This window comes from Opisthocomus hoazin, chromosome 11 (genome assembly GCF_030867145.1).
Source record: "Opisthocomus hoazin isolate bOpiHoa1 chromosome 11, bOpiHoa1.hap1, whole genome shotgun sequence".
Lineage (NCBI taxonomy): Eukaryota > Metazoa > Chordata > Aves > Opisthocomiformes > Opisthocomidae > Opisthocomus > Opisthocomus hoazin.
In genome coordinates this window covers 15,629,352-15,644,605 of record NC_134424.1, presented here as the reverse complement: position 1 = coordinate 15,644,605, position 15,254 = coordinate 15,629,352, and the positions used below count along the sequence as shown (strand labels likewise).

The 15,254-nt window shown below is 36.0% G+C and overlaps 2 protein-coding genes across 6 annotated transcripts in view; one reads left to right on the top strand and one right to left on the bottom strand.

The window, feature by feature from the left end:
• Positions 1-15,254, top strand: part of CACNA2D3 (calcium voltage-gated channel auxiliary subunit alpha2delta 3) — a 472,558-nt gene that overhangs the window by 387,037 nt on the left and 70,267 nt on the right. The gene's annotated exons all lie outside the window — the stretch shown is intronic.
• On the bottom strand, positions 7,426-12,857 carry LRTM1 (leucine rich repeat transmembrane protein 1). Its single transcript, XM_075432603.1, has 3 exons — positions 12,830-12,857; positions 10,795-11,391; positions 7,426-7,859 (listed from the first exon to the last, which is right to left on the bottom strand). Exons 1-3 carry the CDS (start codon positions 12,855-12,857, stop codon positions 7,426-7,428), a joined length of 1,059 nt encoding a protein of 352 aa, XP_075288718.1.

Sequence of the window (15,254 nt, the reverse complement as noted above, 5' to 3'; positions counted from 1 at the left end):
TCCAATGATCTGAAGAGTTCTCTTATTCAGCGTAGTTCTGGAAAGAAAAGACATCCGTGTTGTTCTTATGTACAGGCAGCTTTACAGTCATTTTCTATCAAAGAAGAGTGACTGCTTGGGATGTGTTTTGAAGCGTTGCCATAGCTCTGTGAACCTACCTTGGCTCATTCTTTTCTGCTGAAGCCACATGAAAAGAACAATTGCAGTAATTCCTGTTTGGACAGAAGTGAAAAATCAGTGCAGAAGGAAAGCCGTTTTTCTTCACAATTGCAAGCTTCTTGATTGGTGTTTTAGTTTTTCTTCTGCGTATTAAGCGTTCCTGATACAGATGGCCTGAAGATTAGCCACTCTCAGAATCTTCTGTGGCGAAGGTTACCAAAAAGTGTATAGCTCTTGTGAGAATAGTAGACCCATAAGGGTCAGATTCTGCCCTTCATGAACATGTTGAATAATAGTTACATTTTGTATGTAGTCCTTTCAAGAGAATAGATTTACTGTTAATTTCAGAGTTATTAAGGATGGCCAGATTTTTCTTACAGCTGGTATTTTCTGCTGCCAAGCAGTAAAAGCTTGAAGAGAAAATGGAAGACACTTTCTACCACCCGTGATTTATATCAGTATATAGTGTTTTATCTTTATATAGATATGTGATACAGAAGGTTCCAGGGAATCTGTCCTTAAATGCATGGCAGGTGTATTTAATTCTATACTAGATGGTGCCATAACACAAGGGTACAAGAAGTGTTAGGTTGCTCCCTGTTGTCTGCCACACAGTAAAGGTGTGAGACCAATACAAATAATTTATCGTGTAAGAGAGTTCTTGGAAAGCAATGTATCTGTTGCAGAATGAAAGAATAGCAGAATAAAAGAAACACCTTTTAACATAGTACTATGGATTTCTGCTAAAACTGTAGATCATGCTTAAGTGTTATTTTGTGTATATATTATTTATATTTAAATATACACTAAAATATGTATTTAAAATATGTATTTAAATTATAATAAGCAGGGCTGTGTAGTCAGATGTAGGAGGTGTTACTGAATCTGAAGAAAAGGCAGCCTAACATTCTTCTGTTCACTGACAGTTTGATTTTAAATGCTTTTACCAAAAAACCCTATTACGCAAACAAGGAATATTATGCTTTATACCAGCAAACAAATTGTCCCAAGTAAAGCCAGGATCTTTCCCTTTCTAGTATTTAACTCTTCTGGGCTGATCCTTTATTTTTGTAACCTACCCATATACAAGTTCAAGGTTTTTTTTCTCCAGACCCTGGTTAAAGAGAGGTTTTTTACAAGTGTCCTCATCCATCACCTTTCTCGTTTTTCTTTTTACATCATTTTAAGAACAAACATTAGTATAGCAGTAAATTCAGTGAAGTATTCCTAGTCAAGATGCTAAAAGCCCTCAGGTACATGGAATGACACAATTTGAAAATTTAGGTTCTCCTTTTTGTTTCCCATCACGGTAAAGATTTAATTTCATCACTAATTTTTTAAAAATGCCGTGCAAATTTGAATGCCTCTATTCTGGCCAGAGGAAAGTGACCCTGATGATCCTGCTCTTTAAGATATTTAAAACGGTGCCTTGAAAACAGGAAAGATCAAATATCTCATGTTACTTCTAAAATACATATCTGTCTGCTTGAGGCTGGTCACACATCAGTTTTTTAATCTTCTTGTTTGAATCAGCCTCTACAGAACAGCGATTTGAAAGGAAAATTTGTGAATGTACCAGTTTTCCAGTAACTGAGGCTTCTGATGACCTAGGCTCTAAGTAAGGAAGATTCTTTTATAATCTCATGGAGGTAAATGTGCCCATTGTATCTGAAAAGAAATGCCTTCACAACACAAATTTTGTTCTTCTTCCCTGTTTTTCCTTATTTTTTGGGGGGAAAAAAACCCCATTCAGGGTTTTTTTTGAGCGAATTCAAGTGGAGTTTGCATACACATCTCTCTTTGAAAAAGATACCAAAACACACTTTGAAAAAGTGACTCCCAATAATTTAATCAAAGGTAGTTTAAACTACTGGTACTTCTAGGAGTGGCAGATATTGTAAATTTTCAACAAATAGTTCAATCTGCTATTGTTATAATAGAGCATAGAATAAATGCATTTGCTCTGTACTGCTTACTTTTTTTTCCTTTTTCTCCCATGTATTGCTTTGGTAGTACTATATTATTAAAAACATTCAAGCAAATGTCACTGTCACACACAGTCCTTAAAATTTATGATACCATCTATAAAATTGTATTTTAGTGTGAAGGCCTAAGGGAAAATGAATATGTCATCATAATGACAGTGCAACCAAATTTTTGAAGCGTTCTAAAATAGATGTTTTCCTTGTCAGGCAAGACAGTGATTTACTTAAGCTTTACTCCACATTATAAGCCACAGAAGATTATATTCAGCAGTAGCATTTAGTAAATCCCTCAAAAAGCTTTTCATGCCTTGGTGAAAACCCACTAGTTTATGTTTTTCCAGAGTTTCTTGTTAATTTTGAATATTATCTTTGTATTCATAAATCTAATATTAGTACCTAGAATAACGTTTGCAGTTTCAGGAAAATTGAAATGTGTATTTGTACAGTCTAACATTAAACAACTCACAGACTTAGGTTAGGAGCCATAATTTAGGAAACATCGTTTGTAGGTCATGTGTGGGGAGAGGTAAGCTCCTCCACAGAATGCTTCAGAGCATGTGGTAAAATCCTACCTCTCTCCATTGACTGAAGAGGGAATCTGAAGTTTCTCGTATATGAAACATTCACATATTTGTAGTCGTTTGTATTTGTTCTCAATTCATTTATTATGCAGAATTAGTGTGTGGAATAATTGAATAACAGGGTTTTTTAGAATAGTTCACTGCTGGTGTTGGCGTGGTAATTTAACCCCTATTTATCTAATTCTTGGTCTTTCCTCACCACTTCTTCTCAGAGAATCTGTGACTGATGCATGAATTAGAAGAGTATTCCAACATGTGTAGTATTGACATGTATAGTAAATTGCATAGAGCATTCTACGCTTCCGCTTTGCTGTTGGGATTGGTTTACTAGCTGGATTTTAATGCTATTTAATTTGGATAGAAGGAAGACCTTGTATAGCAATCAGATTCTAGGGGAAATTTGCTAAATAATTCTGCTGCTAACAAAATAAATCCCTGATTGCAGAACAAGGCAGCAGATAAACTGTCAGGTCCCTTTGAAAGCTTCAAATAATGCTGTGCAAGTATGAAGCTGCATTTATGTAGTATATGAATACATTAATACCAGTTTATGTACTGTGGATTAACTAATTTATTTTCACCCCAGTAGTCTGTATTTCCAAATGTTAACAGTGTTTGCTCATCTGTTTGTTGTGTCTTGAAATGAGGATGGCAGCCTTATGCAAAAAGTTCAACCTGTAGTGTAAATAGCCCTAAAACATTGAGGGATCCCTGTGTAATCAGTAAGAGAGAGCAACCGCAGCTTTTGCTGGAAGTAGTTAAGAAGTATGTAGTTGTTGGTTTGTTTGTTATGGTTTCAAATTCCTACTTCTCCCCTGTTGTGGGTTACTGCCACATCCGGATGGTTGCTGTTGCTGCCTGTCTCATCTGGGGAGCATACAGTCACATTTCAGGTAGTATAAACCCAGGAAGTCCCAAGACTCTCTTACGGTTATTGTTACTATGCCACTTTCAGCCAAGTTCAAAGATCAAAGTTGTAAAAGTAGGCATAGTTTCTGGATGCTTAACTAAAGCCTGTGTGTCTTCTGGCCAGCAAAGATAGATGGTTGTTAGTAGGCAACAGCTGGCATTCTTTTGTTAATGTTGTTAATGATAGATAAGCTATGTATAATGTCACTAAATGTTCTACTGTGATATTCAAGAGGAGGGATCCCGATTTTGTTTGGACATTATATTACTAGGGAATAATAAGGCTGAGTTTTGATTGACTTTTTGCAAGCTCTGGATGGAAAGAGACAGAATGGCAAAGCAAGTAAGTTTTAGTTTAAGCTTTGTTTCTTTCATATAGCTTCTAAGGACATTTTCTGTAAAGAACATTGGCGTATTCTAGTTTTTAATCTCTGTTCTAAATTGAAATTTCAGAAAGCCTGTTTTGCTGAAAACAAAGTAATATGGTGAGCCTCTATATGAAAGACAGGAATACAACAATATGTGTACTTTCTCTGTCTTTGCAAATACCTTGCGGAGTAGTGTGTCCTGATATTTTGTTAACTTTGGGGGGAAGAGTGTTTTTTATGGAGATTAGGAAAAAATACTGTGCTCACTATAATACCTCTCATGAGATTGCTGGAAAAACAACAAAGCTTTCTCAGGAACCTTTATCTGAAAAATAAATCTGTGTAGACAACTTATTTCAGTGGCAGATGTCCATTGCTAAGCTTTAAAAATTAAGGGCAGTTCTGTGGGGAATCCCTAGATCCAGTCTTCAATTTGTTGTAGTCAATAATTGTTATGGGTAATAAATTGTGCCTCTTATCTGTGTTTTTCAGTAGTCGAACATTCTATTTCATCTACTCAAAATGAAATAATTTTTTATTAATTTAAGCAATTGAATCAATACTTTTCTGTGTTGAATCTCTGCTACTAGCTTATCAGAAATAACTGCAGCTTGTTAAAGGTAAACACATTTGTAAATATTATATGTAATACCTTAAATGAAATGTTTCTCTGGGATTTTTTGTTTGGATTTCTGCTGAGGTGGGTGTTTTTTCCTTTCTTTAGCAAACAGCAAGTTAGAAAGCATAAATCAGATTTTGCGTGGATTGGCTTGCACTACTCCCGTAGCAGAGTAAACTAATGGAAATATGAAATACTTTGCTTTCTGGCAACTCCATATCAATTTACAGCCTTATATGTGCATGAAAATCTCCAAAGCATCTTACATGTGACTTGGAAAGAGTTTCTTTAAATGTTGTTGTGCACTTCATTGCATCTTTCTCACCTTTTTCCTCTTTTTTTTTTTAAAAAAAAAACATCTTACAGTAAGGAAATCCTGAGAAGTTTTTGTTGATAGGACTGTTTTTTTAAGGACTAGGAGGATGTTCTGGTTATTCCTGACTAGGAATTATCAAGTCAGTTCTTGTTTTTCCTTTGCTTGACAGTATTAGAAGTGTGAACTTATCTGTGATGGAAGCTGCATTGCTGAATCTGAGCCCATTAGAAACACTGTGGGTGAAATCTCACTGGAGGTCAGAGGTTTATAAGCTTTCATCTTAGGTTCTGCAGCTTGAGTGCAGGTGTACTTATTTTAGACGGTCGCTGTAGAAAAGCGCTGATGTGGTGTGACTCTGAACTCATTTTCTGGCCCATGGGCAGGAAGATCCTATCCTGTATTACTTCAGTCTTCTCTATCAGAAAAACTGTTTTGCTTTGTAAAATGTTATTGCAATAAATGGATAAAAAGTCAAAAAAAGTAGATCTACAGACTCCAATTACTTATGAAAATTAATATTTAAAAGGAAAAAAGCAAACTTGCTTCAGAGATACATCATCAAGAGATCACATTTACAGAGCCTGAATATAAATATTCTAAAAATTCTTCAGCTGAGGTAATGTGCGTGATCTAGGGTGCCACATTCTAAACAAAATGTGGAAGAACTGATAAGGTTCCAGGGAATGCAGGAAAAAAAGTAGTTTGGAGAATGTGGCCTTACAGGAAAATTTGAAACAGCTTAGTTTATTTGGTTCAGGACAGAGAAGACTGAAGAGCGCCTAATAATAATATGAAGTACTTAGCAGTTTAAAAAAAACAACGTACAGACAGTAATTGATTGTTTTCAATGTCTGCAAGATCTAGTTTAAGACTGAGATGCTTAATTTTCTCTGGACATGAAAGCAACTGCAGATGCAGGAATGAGCTTTAATATTTAGGTTGCAATTACTGCTAAGTAGATAAGAGCAAGGGTTACATGACTCCTGCCATGTAGCCCATTACTCAGTTGAGGCTGTCATTAGAATAGCTACAGAACTTGATCTTGGAATCCATCTGTTGGAAGAGAGTGGATGTCTCTGAATGCCATGACACAGCTTCCTTCTGCCCTTACTGCAGACTGCTATTCAGTCATTGTGCTCAAGTCTTCTGCCCAATGGAATAAACTGGGAAGATTTTCACCAGAAATTTAGGAGAATTGCTGAGAAAGGCTCTTAGAATATAAGCGTAGTTTATTTCTGCATTAGCTACCTAGACAGGTCTTTAACCCTGTCACTGGGGAGATTTTAGAAAATACAGTAGACATCTGTCACAAATAACCTAGATGTATTTCATCTAGTCTTGGAAAAGGTAGATGGAGTTGCTGATCTCTGCTAGTTGCCTTAAAATAATTTCTTAGAATAATTGAAAAAATACTTCTGCACATTCAAAATATTATTTCTGTTTTAAACTTGTATTACTCAAATGGTTTTAGCTCTGGTTTCCTATGATGGCAAAACTGTGCTGCAGAAAGTTAGGGTGGACCCCTGAATGAATTCAGCTGAATGTTTTCTCTGTGAGAGAGAACATGTAAACATGCAACTGTATTATCCTCCATGCTGAAGGGCAACACTGACGGCAGCTGCATCTGCAGTCAGGATATTTGCAAAATGGAATGCTTGTGTGTGGATTTGGGAATAAGAGGCTTCAGAAATGTCTGTAGCAAGCATGTATGCCAGCAGGATAAAGGATAGTGTCTCTTCATATGCACTGTATGTGCTCATTTCAGTGCTTGTATCTGAAACAGTGTAGCATTTCTTTCTTCAGCATTTTCTCAGTTCTCTTCCTTCCTCCCTACTAAGTAATTTAAAAATGAAATGTGATAGTTAACAAGGTACTTCCTATTTTCTGAGTTAGATAATGGATGTAATGTTGAATTGTTGTCTTCTAGGGCACATTGGAAGGTGGAAAAAGTGTATTTATAAACGTTTTTAACACATCTTACTTTAACAGTGGCAGTGTGTAGACTGGCCAGTTCTAAAACTGATGGTGAATTCTATTTCTGGATACATACCAGGTATTTTAAGAACTTAAAATATAGTCAGTCATTTGTAGCTATTTTGTATTTTTCTTTGCAGAATGCTCGCTCGTGTTGGCTACTGACTGTAGCTGCACCATAACTCATGTATTGTACCAATATTACATCAAGAGCTAGTAATGGAGAATGGAATACTTTAAAGTGGCTACATCAAGATGTCGTTATCTCAAACACTCAGCTTTAAATAGTGCCTTCAGAATATACATGCACAAAATATAAATAAGCTTACATTCTTCTACAAAAGTCTTAATATATATTCCAAAGAGTATATATATATATATTTATGTTAAAAAATAATGTCAAAAAGCAAAAAAAAAAAAAAGCAGTAATTACTATTAAATCAATCCTATTTATATTTCAGGCTTTTTACTGAAGTGAGAGCTTTACTTTCAAGAAACCAAGGACAAAAGTAACTCAAGCCAAGGAACTATCAAATGGCTCTTTTTCCTCAGGAGTCCCGTGCTGTCTGACCGGGGCCAAATGTTCTCGGTGGTATTTAGCAGTAATTGCAGCATAGGCACAACCATAGACAGCAGCTGCCAACATCATTAGACACACAATTCCACAGACAACTCCAGTTATTACTACAGTGGCAATTGCATGACGCAAACTAACAGGCCTTGGCTTTGGTTTGGGTTCACAGTTTGGACGGCTGTTTTCCCTGTATTCGTTGTGATGAGCATGCTTCAGAGAACTTCTGTGCTCAAAGCTATGGTGGTGAATGCTAGCCAGATGAACGTAAGCTGTCGTAAGAGGGCATGCCCCAAACAGCTCATAGGGGACTCTGAGGAGGTCCTTTCCCTTCCGAATCGCTGGCGTTGAGCAGATAATGCCATCACTTATTCCTCCTGAAAAAAACACAGGTTTATGATCTTAAGGTTTGGTGGTTCCTCAATTATCTTAATGTAAAATTAACAGAAACCGGAAGTAAACTTATCATATCTTTGACTTTATTCTTTTAAGGATTCATAAGTATATCTTTAACATCTTTTTCTGGTTAGATCAATGGTGAGATTATTACACTTTAACACTCGTATAAGAGCATACTTGCAAGAAGAAATTCATCAGGAATTAAGCTATCTATGCTTTTATTGGTGTAAAAGTAAAAAACTGTGGTGTAGAAGTAAGAACTAAGTAATAGATGAAAACAAAGAGGTATTGTTAACAGCAAATTCATTCCATTCAAATTCATATCATTGCTTCTTTTTATAAAGAGGAATGGAAACAATATACTTAGTAAAGATTTCCCACTTGATTGAAATATTCCATGAAATAGTCATTATTCTGACATTGTATGATAACTGTAATGAAGCAAAGAAAAAGTTCAGTAAGTTGCATGTATACATGAGGAATTTTTTGAGGCAAGGCTTGTGGTAAGAAAATATAGAGATCTAAAGGAATTGAGATTAATCAGTCTACTACCCTGTTGTAATGGTGAATTTCATGATTGCTTGGAGCCAGCTTCGGCCCTCTGCCAAAGGATGTTTGTAGTGTAATAGGAAGTGAAGTAGGAAGCAGTTGTTGCTCAGTGTGAAGAGTAACACACACTGAGCATAGCCTTCAGGTTTCTAATTAGTCCATACTTCAGGGGTATAGTGTGTCAAGGAGTCAACAAGGCCAAAAACAATGTTTACATATTTTAAAAAATTAACTAATCAAATCAGCTGAATTTTCTTCCTCTATCCAAAATAATCCACCTTTCATCTAAAACCAGGAATAGATATTTTCACCCTGAAAAGACTTTGTCTGAGAAAGTAGTGAATACAGATGGACCCAAACTGACATCTGGAGACTACTCCACAAATAATGATGATATTCCAAGACAGATATGAGCATAGAAGCTTGTCTCTTGGTCTTTAGTAGCCAAACCCAAAGCGTGGGGTTTGGCTCCGATGTGTTAGTTTGAATTTGGGTATAACTGTAGCTCCAGTTCCTGCAACTGTGATCCTCCTGTGGTTTTAAGTAACTAAATATGTATGCTTAGAATAGAAGACTGGAGTCTCACCTGAACTGAAGCATTCTCTATAATTGTTTATGAGTATGTATCAAATGTCGATTGCCTGAGCTGGATTCAGCTAAAAATACTGCAATATTTTAGAGTAATATTGGACACAACAGTTCCATCTCTAGCAATGTTCCATTAGGACTTGCAAGAAATATCTGCAGAGCCACAGTACTATTTTATCATAAATATAAAATATAAGTAGTGGGAAAGGTTAATGTGCAATGGAAAAAATTTTTCTTCATGTGATTGACACAAGTAATTTTAGGGAAATATAAATGTAGAATACAACATAGTATTTGGGCTTCCTTTAAAAATTGTTCCTAAAATGAATTTTTAATTCCCATACCACTTCATTTAATGAAATCTGTGCACTGTTCAGAAAGATGGAAGGGCAACACTGAATTTCTAAACAACGTTGATCTTTGAAATAAATTACAATACTTACACTGCTGGCAGAGTAATTAAGATAATCTGACACATTTATCTTGGATCATTAAATTCTTCTGCACAGAGAAGTCAGAACTCCTACTGAAATTTGTTGTAGGGAAAGGTTCCAGAATAATACAACTAAAGCCCGGGGATAATGTAGTATTTTACCAATCCGAAATATCAAGATTTTAACCTAGAGGAGTTTAGCCTTTTGTCTTTTCTTAAAGATTGCTTCTGACAGTGGCTTTACCTCACTCAGAGACTATTCCTGTATTAATATAGTCCCTGCATAGCCAGTAGACTTTTCTGGCTGGCCTGTAGAGTTCTGGTGCCTGAAAATGGCAGTCCACTCAGTCACAGGCAACATGGACCATCTTTACATATGCTATGTTGCAACATTCTCCATGTCACTTCCCTAAACATATAGGTAATCAGTAGTTTGATCACACGCAAGCATCAGAGCGTGGTTTAGAGAAAAGCAAATTGCCCTGCTGTTCTGAATTCTCGGAGTCTGAACATACCTTCTGAGAAAAAGAAATTAATTTCTTTTAATACTGAATTCCTTTAGAATTAAATAAAATTCTCTTTTTCTACAGCATAACTCAATGAATATATTTAAAAGCAGGTGTGACCAAAACATGAGGCTACTTTTAGTTATAAAATTCACTTTCCCCCATGTGATGGCATTACACATTTCTGTCAGGAAATTGTCAATGAATTTAGTACCTCTTCTGGTTAACAACAGATTAGGAAGCAATACTAGCCAACAGTAAACTAGTCCAAGGTGTAACATACATTTTTAGGTAAAGTATTCTTAAAATATTAAAGAGCTACTAAGTGATAATTTATAGAGCAATTAGAATCCCGAGTTCTCTAAAGTTAAATCGGTATTGATATCTTTCTTGATGTTTATCCTCTTGCATCAGGTAAAAGGCTTTTAAATGGCAGGTTGGTTTCCAGAGAAAAATACATTGGTAGAATTAAAGCAAGTGCATGTGTGCAAGTATACTTGTTGTATATATAGATATGGATATATATGCATATACATGCTATACATACATATTTCCAGAATGTGTATGTACATACTATGTGATTGTATGTGTATGCTTTTTGTCTTTCTTTTTGTGCTAATATAAAATTCCTCTATGGTTCTAGTTTGCCACCTGTGTTTATGAAGGCATCTATATTCTGATCTGTGCAGAAGAATATATTTTAGTGTGCTTATTTGAGGGGATGATCTAAGGTGCAGCGTAAATTGTTAAGCCGTAGTGGTAAAGAACAGCTGGATGCTGATGAAGTGTTCTCATGTGTTCTCATGTGCATTGTATGTAATGAGAAGAATTCCTTACCTCTGTATAAAAAGCTCTCCAGCCACAGTTTCAAGCCAAAGACATTACAATTACATTGCCAGGGATTATCTTTGAAAAGAACCACTTTCAGGTTTGGAAGTGACTCCAGCAGAACTCTCTCCATTTTCTGAAGTTTGTTATGCTTCACAGACAGCAATGTTATATTCCCCGTGCTGTTTCCAAAAGTCTCAGGCAAACGTATAATGCTGTTGGATGACAAGTCCAGTTCTTTTAGGTGTGGGAGGAAACTGAAAGTCTGGTTTTCTATGTAATGGATCAAATTTCTGGTTAGGTTTAGAACCTGCAGATACCGTAATTTTTGGAAAGCACCTGGTGCCAAACTTGAGAGAGAATTATTAGATAAGTCCAAGATTTTGAGCAACGGTGTTCCAGTGAATGCATTTTGGTTGATTTTCCAAATACGGTTATTCTGCAACTGTAGTATCTGAATTTCAGGAGGTAAACGGGCAGGAATTTCAGTAAATCCTCTGTTCTTGCAGTCTGCAGTCTTTGAAGCTGCATAGCATAGGCATTTATTGGGACATCCATGAGCTGCGTATATTAACAAAATGACACTCAAAACCAAAAGCCAGTTACCTGTATAACAAGTGATAGAAGGTTTAAAATTAGTTGAAAATGTTTGTGTTTTGGCAATATACAGGTCATTAATATGGGCAAAGGATATACAGCTCCATAACAAACATTAATGTAGATAACATAAAGAGAGTTTGTTTCTTTTACCATACATTAGTAAATTACAGATAGTATTGAAGTACTTTTGTAATGCAGAATGAAGTTAGTGCTTCCATGGTCTTAAAATGCAGTACTTCCCGTACCTTTATGTTAAGTACAAATGGTTTTCAGGAGGATTTGCCATCAGCAGAGCAGTGATGTTTGAAGAGAATGCGACAGTTTCTGAATTTATTAAACTGGAATGTTTATCATTCTGTGGTAGTAACAACTTTGAACCATCTTGTATCAGAAGAATTGCAGGTAGAATTTTTATTTTTCTGTGTTTTTTGTAATTGTACTACCTAAAAAGAATTAAGTTAATGCACCGTCAAAAGAATAACAAGCTTCAAAGACATTGCTATAACAAGTTAACAGTACTTTTTGAGCAATCCAGATTCTGTAAGTTTGTTCTTTAAATTAGCTGTGTTTATACTTACTCCTTTAATTCCCCTATCTGAATGCCAGCTGTATTTCCCATAGATACGAGTTTCTACAGAATTAGCAAACATTTGTCAAGAAGCTGTTAAAAAGATAAATGAGTTGACAGGAGTACTTAGTAATATTCAGTATTTGTAATTATCTTCTGCTCCACTATGTTTAGGTCAGTTTCAAATGAAAAGTTTTTACCTTTCATATCTTGGTAATGATATCACTTTGAAAACAAGGTGCCACTTAAAACTATATTCATATGCACAGCATGTAATTTAAAAAATTATTAGATGGTGTTGAATAATTAGATTTTCTTTGACTAAAGAAATTCAGAATGATAAATCCTTTTGTAACGTGGTTTTTGAGATGCCTCAGATCATTTTTACTGTTTACTATTTCAAAATGAAAAACATTTTAGTTTAATTACTACTTGAAACCTTTGGAAATTAAAGGTCATACTGCTTATTGACTTACAGAGATCAAACATTAATTAGTAACAGGGAATACCATATAAAGACACAACAGTGTATGATTATAGTGTTGACTATGACAAATGTGTAAATGACAGTTTTATTTTGAGACTACAGTTTGTCACAAACAGCTCATTAATTTTCTCTTGAAAATGAAATTGTATTTATATTAAAATTATACATAAAGTTCTGCATTACTGAATTCTGCATAGTAGAATTCACTTGAAAGTATTCAACATTCTAGCAAGCAAGGTAAGCAATACTTTCAGTTCATTACATTGTTTTGCAACATTTGGCTTCAGAAACACATCTGCCAATGTAGAGTTAAAATAAACACTGCTTAGCACAGAAATGCTTAGAGAACAGAAAAATTTTGTATTAATCTGAATGCTTCAGTATCTCACCTTTCATTCTGCTTTTCTTGTTCTTCATCTTGCAGAACATTTCAGTCCAGTTTTCCGATGCAGAACAGTAACAAAAACTTTGTTCTGATTCCCACTTCAAATCTGTAATGTACTCATCCAGTTGCCTTTCTGTGGGGTTTTTTTTTTAGGTGGTATCTGTGGCTTGTGTAGAAGTGCAACTGTTTCTAGTGAGTTACTCCATCAGCCTTTGATTTTTTCTTTATCACAATTGCTGCCCTCCTCTCTCCATTTATGACTCTCGCAGGCTTACTCTGCCTCTTAATCAGTCAACAGGCCACGCAAAGAGTGTCTGTCAATTCTAACTGGACAGCTGTAATATACAAATACTGACCTGATAGCCTCCATTTGTTTAATCTGCCTCAAATGCAAGGCACAAAAATAAGCTGCCTTTTTAAATCCACTGGTTTTATCTGAATTCTGGTGGATTATTAGCTATGCTGTGTCAATTTTGGCAAGATCAGATGTCTCTGAACATGGATTCTGATTATTCTGGTGGTGACTGGAGACAGTGGAGTGTGTAATATCACTACAAATAGGCCTGTGGGTTGATGACATGGTTTTGGCAGTGCACTTGTTTGCTCTTCTAAGCTTATTTGTCTGACATCCATTAGTTCTGCTGACAGGATTTTCTAGCATCGGAACACAGGCCTAGTGGCTCCTTCAATAAAAATGGCATACATGCTCATGTGGTTACCAAGAATACTGAACAAATTCATTTATTTTCAAAGATATTGGAAAGAAATGGCAGATGATATTAAAATTGTACTTCATGTGTTCGTACGGTGCCTTGACTTGTCTCTTTGTTATTCCTTCAGTAGAACTCATTCATACTGTACTATCTACAACAATAAGAGAATTAATGACTTGTGACTATGAAGGAACTCAAAGGTGTTTAAAGGAATGCGACATGTGGTATATAATAGAGTCTTTCAAGGCCATATGATCACTCCGTCTGTTAGCTGTCCTATGGAGAGGGAAGTTGTGCTATCGAAAGCTTTCAGATCTGTTCTTGTATAGAACATAGCTTTCTTGGGTTCAAATTCTGCTTTTAAGTGCTTTTGAAAAGACCATATAAAGCTCACTTTCTATGCTATAGACAACGCTATGGAAGGAATCATAGAAAAGTGAGATCATCAGGTCCAAACTGCTGTTGAAAGCAGGGTCTTGCAAGAGGTTGTTCAGGGTCCTGTCAAGCTGAGACTTGGATATTTCCAGCAAGGGAGATTCCATCACTTCTCTGGGAAACCTACTCCAATGTATAACTGTTCTCAGCATCAATAATTTTGTTTTGCATCCAGACAGAGTTCTCCTTGAACCAACTTGTGTCAGTCACCTCTTGTCCTGTCACCATGCATCCTTGTGAAGAAAGTAACCCCATCTTCTCCATAGCTACCTTTTGGTTACTGAAAGTCTGTCTTTAGATCTCTGCCACCCTCACCCACAGGAGAGAGCTGTAACTGTTGTTACTGTGTGCTTTGCTGAATTGTTGGTGACACCAGTCAAGATACCCAAAGGAATAGCGAATACTGCTAAGCAGCGAAGGAGAACATAGAACAACTGATATTCTGTAAAGTAAACATGACTTCATCTCAAGAATTCTAGGATTATGGCTACGAATAGCAGACCATACTGTCCTTGACACTCTTGAGTGACACATCATCCTAAGACAGGTTGAAAGTCTGCAATTCAGTGTAAAGGAATACTGTTAGATGTAGATTACCTGGTACCATAGTCATTCTAAATAACTCCAGCTTTACAAAGGGAGAGGGAGGTGATCTTAAAGATGAGCTGTAATGTAATTTAGATTGGATATTAAAAAAAAAAATTATTTACTGAAAGAGTGGTCAAGCATTCAAACAGGCTGGCCAGGGAAGTGGTGGAGTCACCGTCCTTGGAGGCATTCAAAAAACGTGTAGACGTGGCACTTCAGGACATGGTTTAGTAGGCGTGGTTGTGTTGGTTTGACAGTTGGACTTGATGGTCTTGGAGGTCTTTTCCAATCTTAATGATTCTATGATTCTGTGTAATGAATGTCAGGTTAAAGCAAAAGGTGTCTCTGACCTTTGTTGCACAATACAGTTATTGGCTATTTCCTTCCCAACCCACCTATGTGCACACATATACAAACATAAAAACACACCTATCTTAAATAGTACTATTGAATCATTTTAATGAAGACAGAACTAAATGTAAAAAGGGCTATGATAAAATATCATTGTGCTTAGAAGTTGTAGCATTTCCAGCTGCAGGATACTCTGCTTTGCTCTTCCAAAGAACAAATTTAGGTTAGGTACTTGTTGCTTGAGAAGACATCCCTCTGTCCTAGCAATAACTCGTCCCTTGTAACAATGATAGCCCTTTTCATGACTTTTGATCATATTGCAGGAGGTACTAGCTATGAGGT

Excerpts from the sequence above, each read along its gene's own strand:
- LRTM1 (XM_075432603.1), bottom strand. The coding sequence starts at position 12,857 with ATGAAGAACAAGAAAAGCAGAATGAAAG. Across the intron at positions 11,392-12,829 it reads CAAGAAAAGCAGAATGAAAG|GTAACTGGCTTTTGGTTTTG; the intron begins GTGAGATACTGA and ends CTTGTTATACAG. Across the intron at positions 7,860-10,794 it reads GGAGAGCTTTTTATACAGAG|GAGGAATAAGTGATGGCATT; the intron begins GTAAGGAATTCT and ends TGTTTTTTTCAG.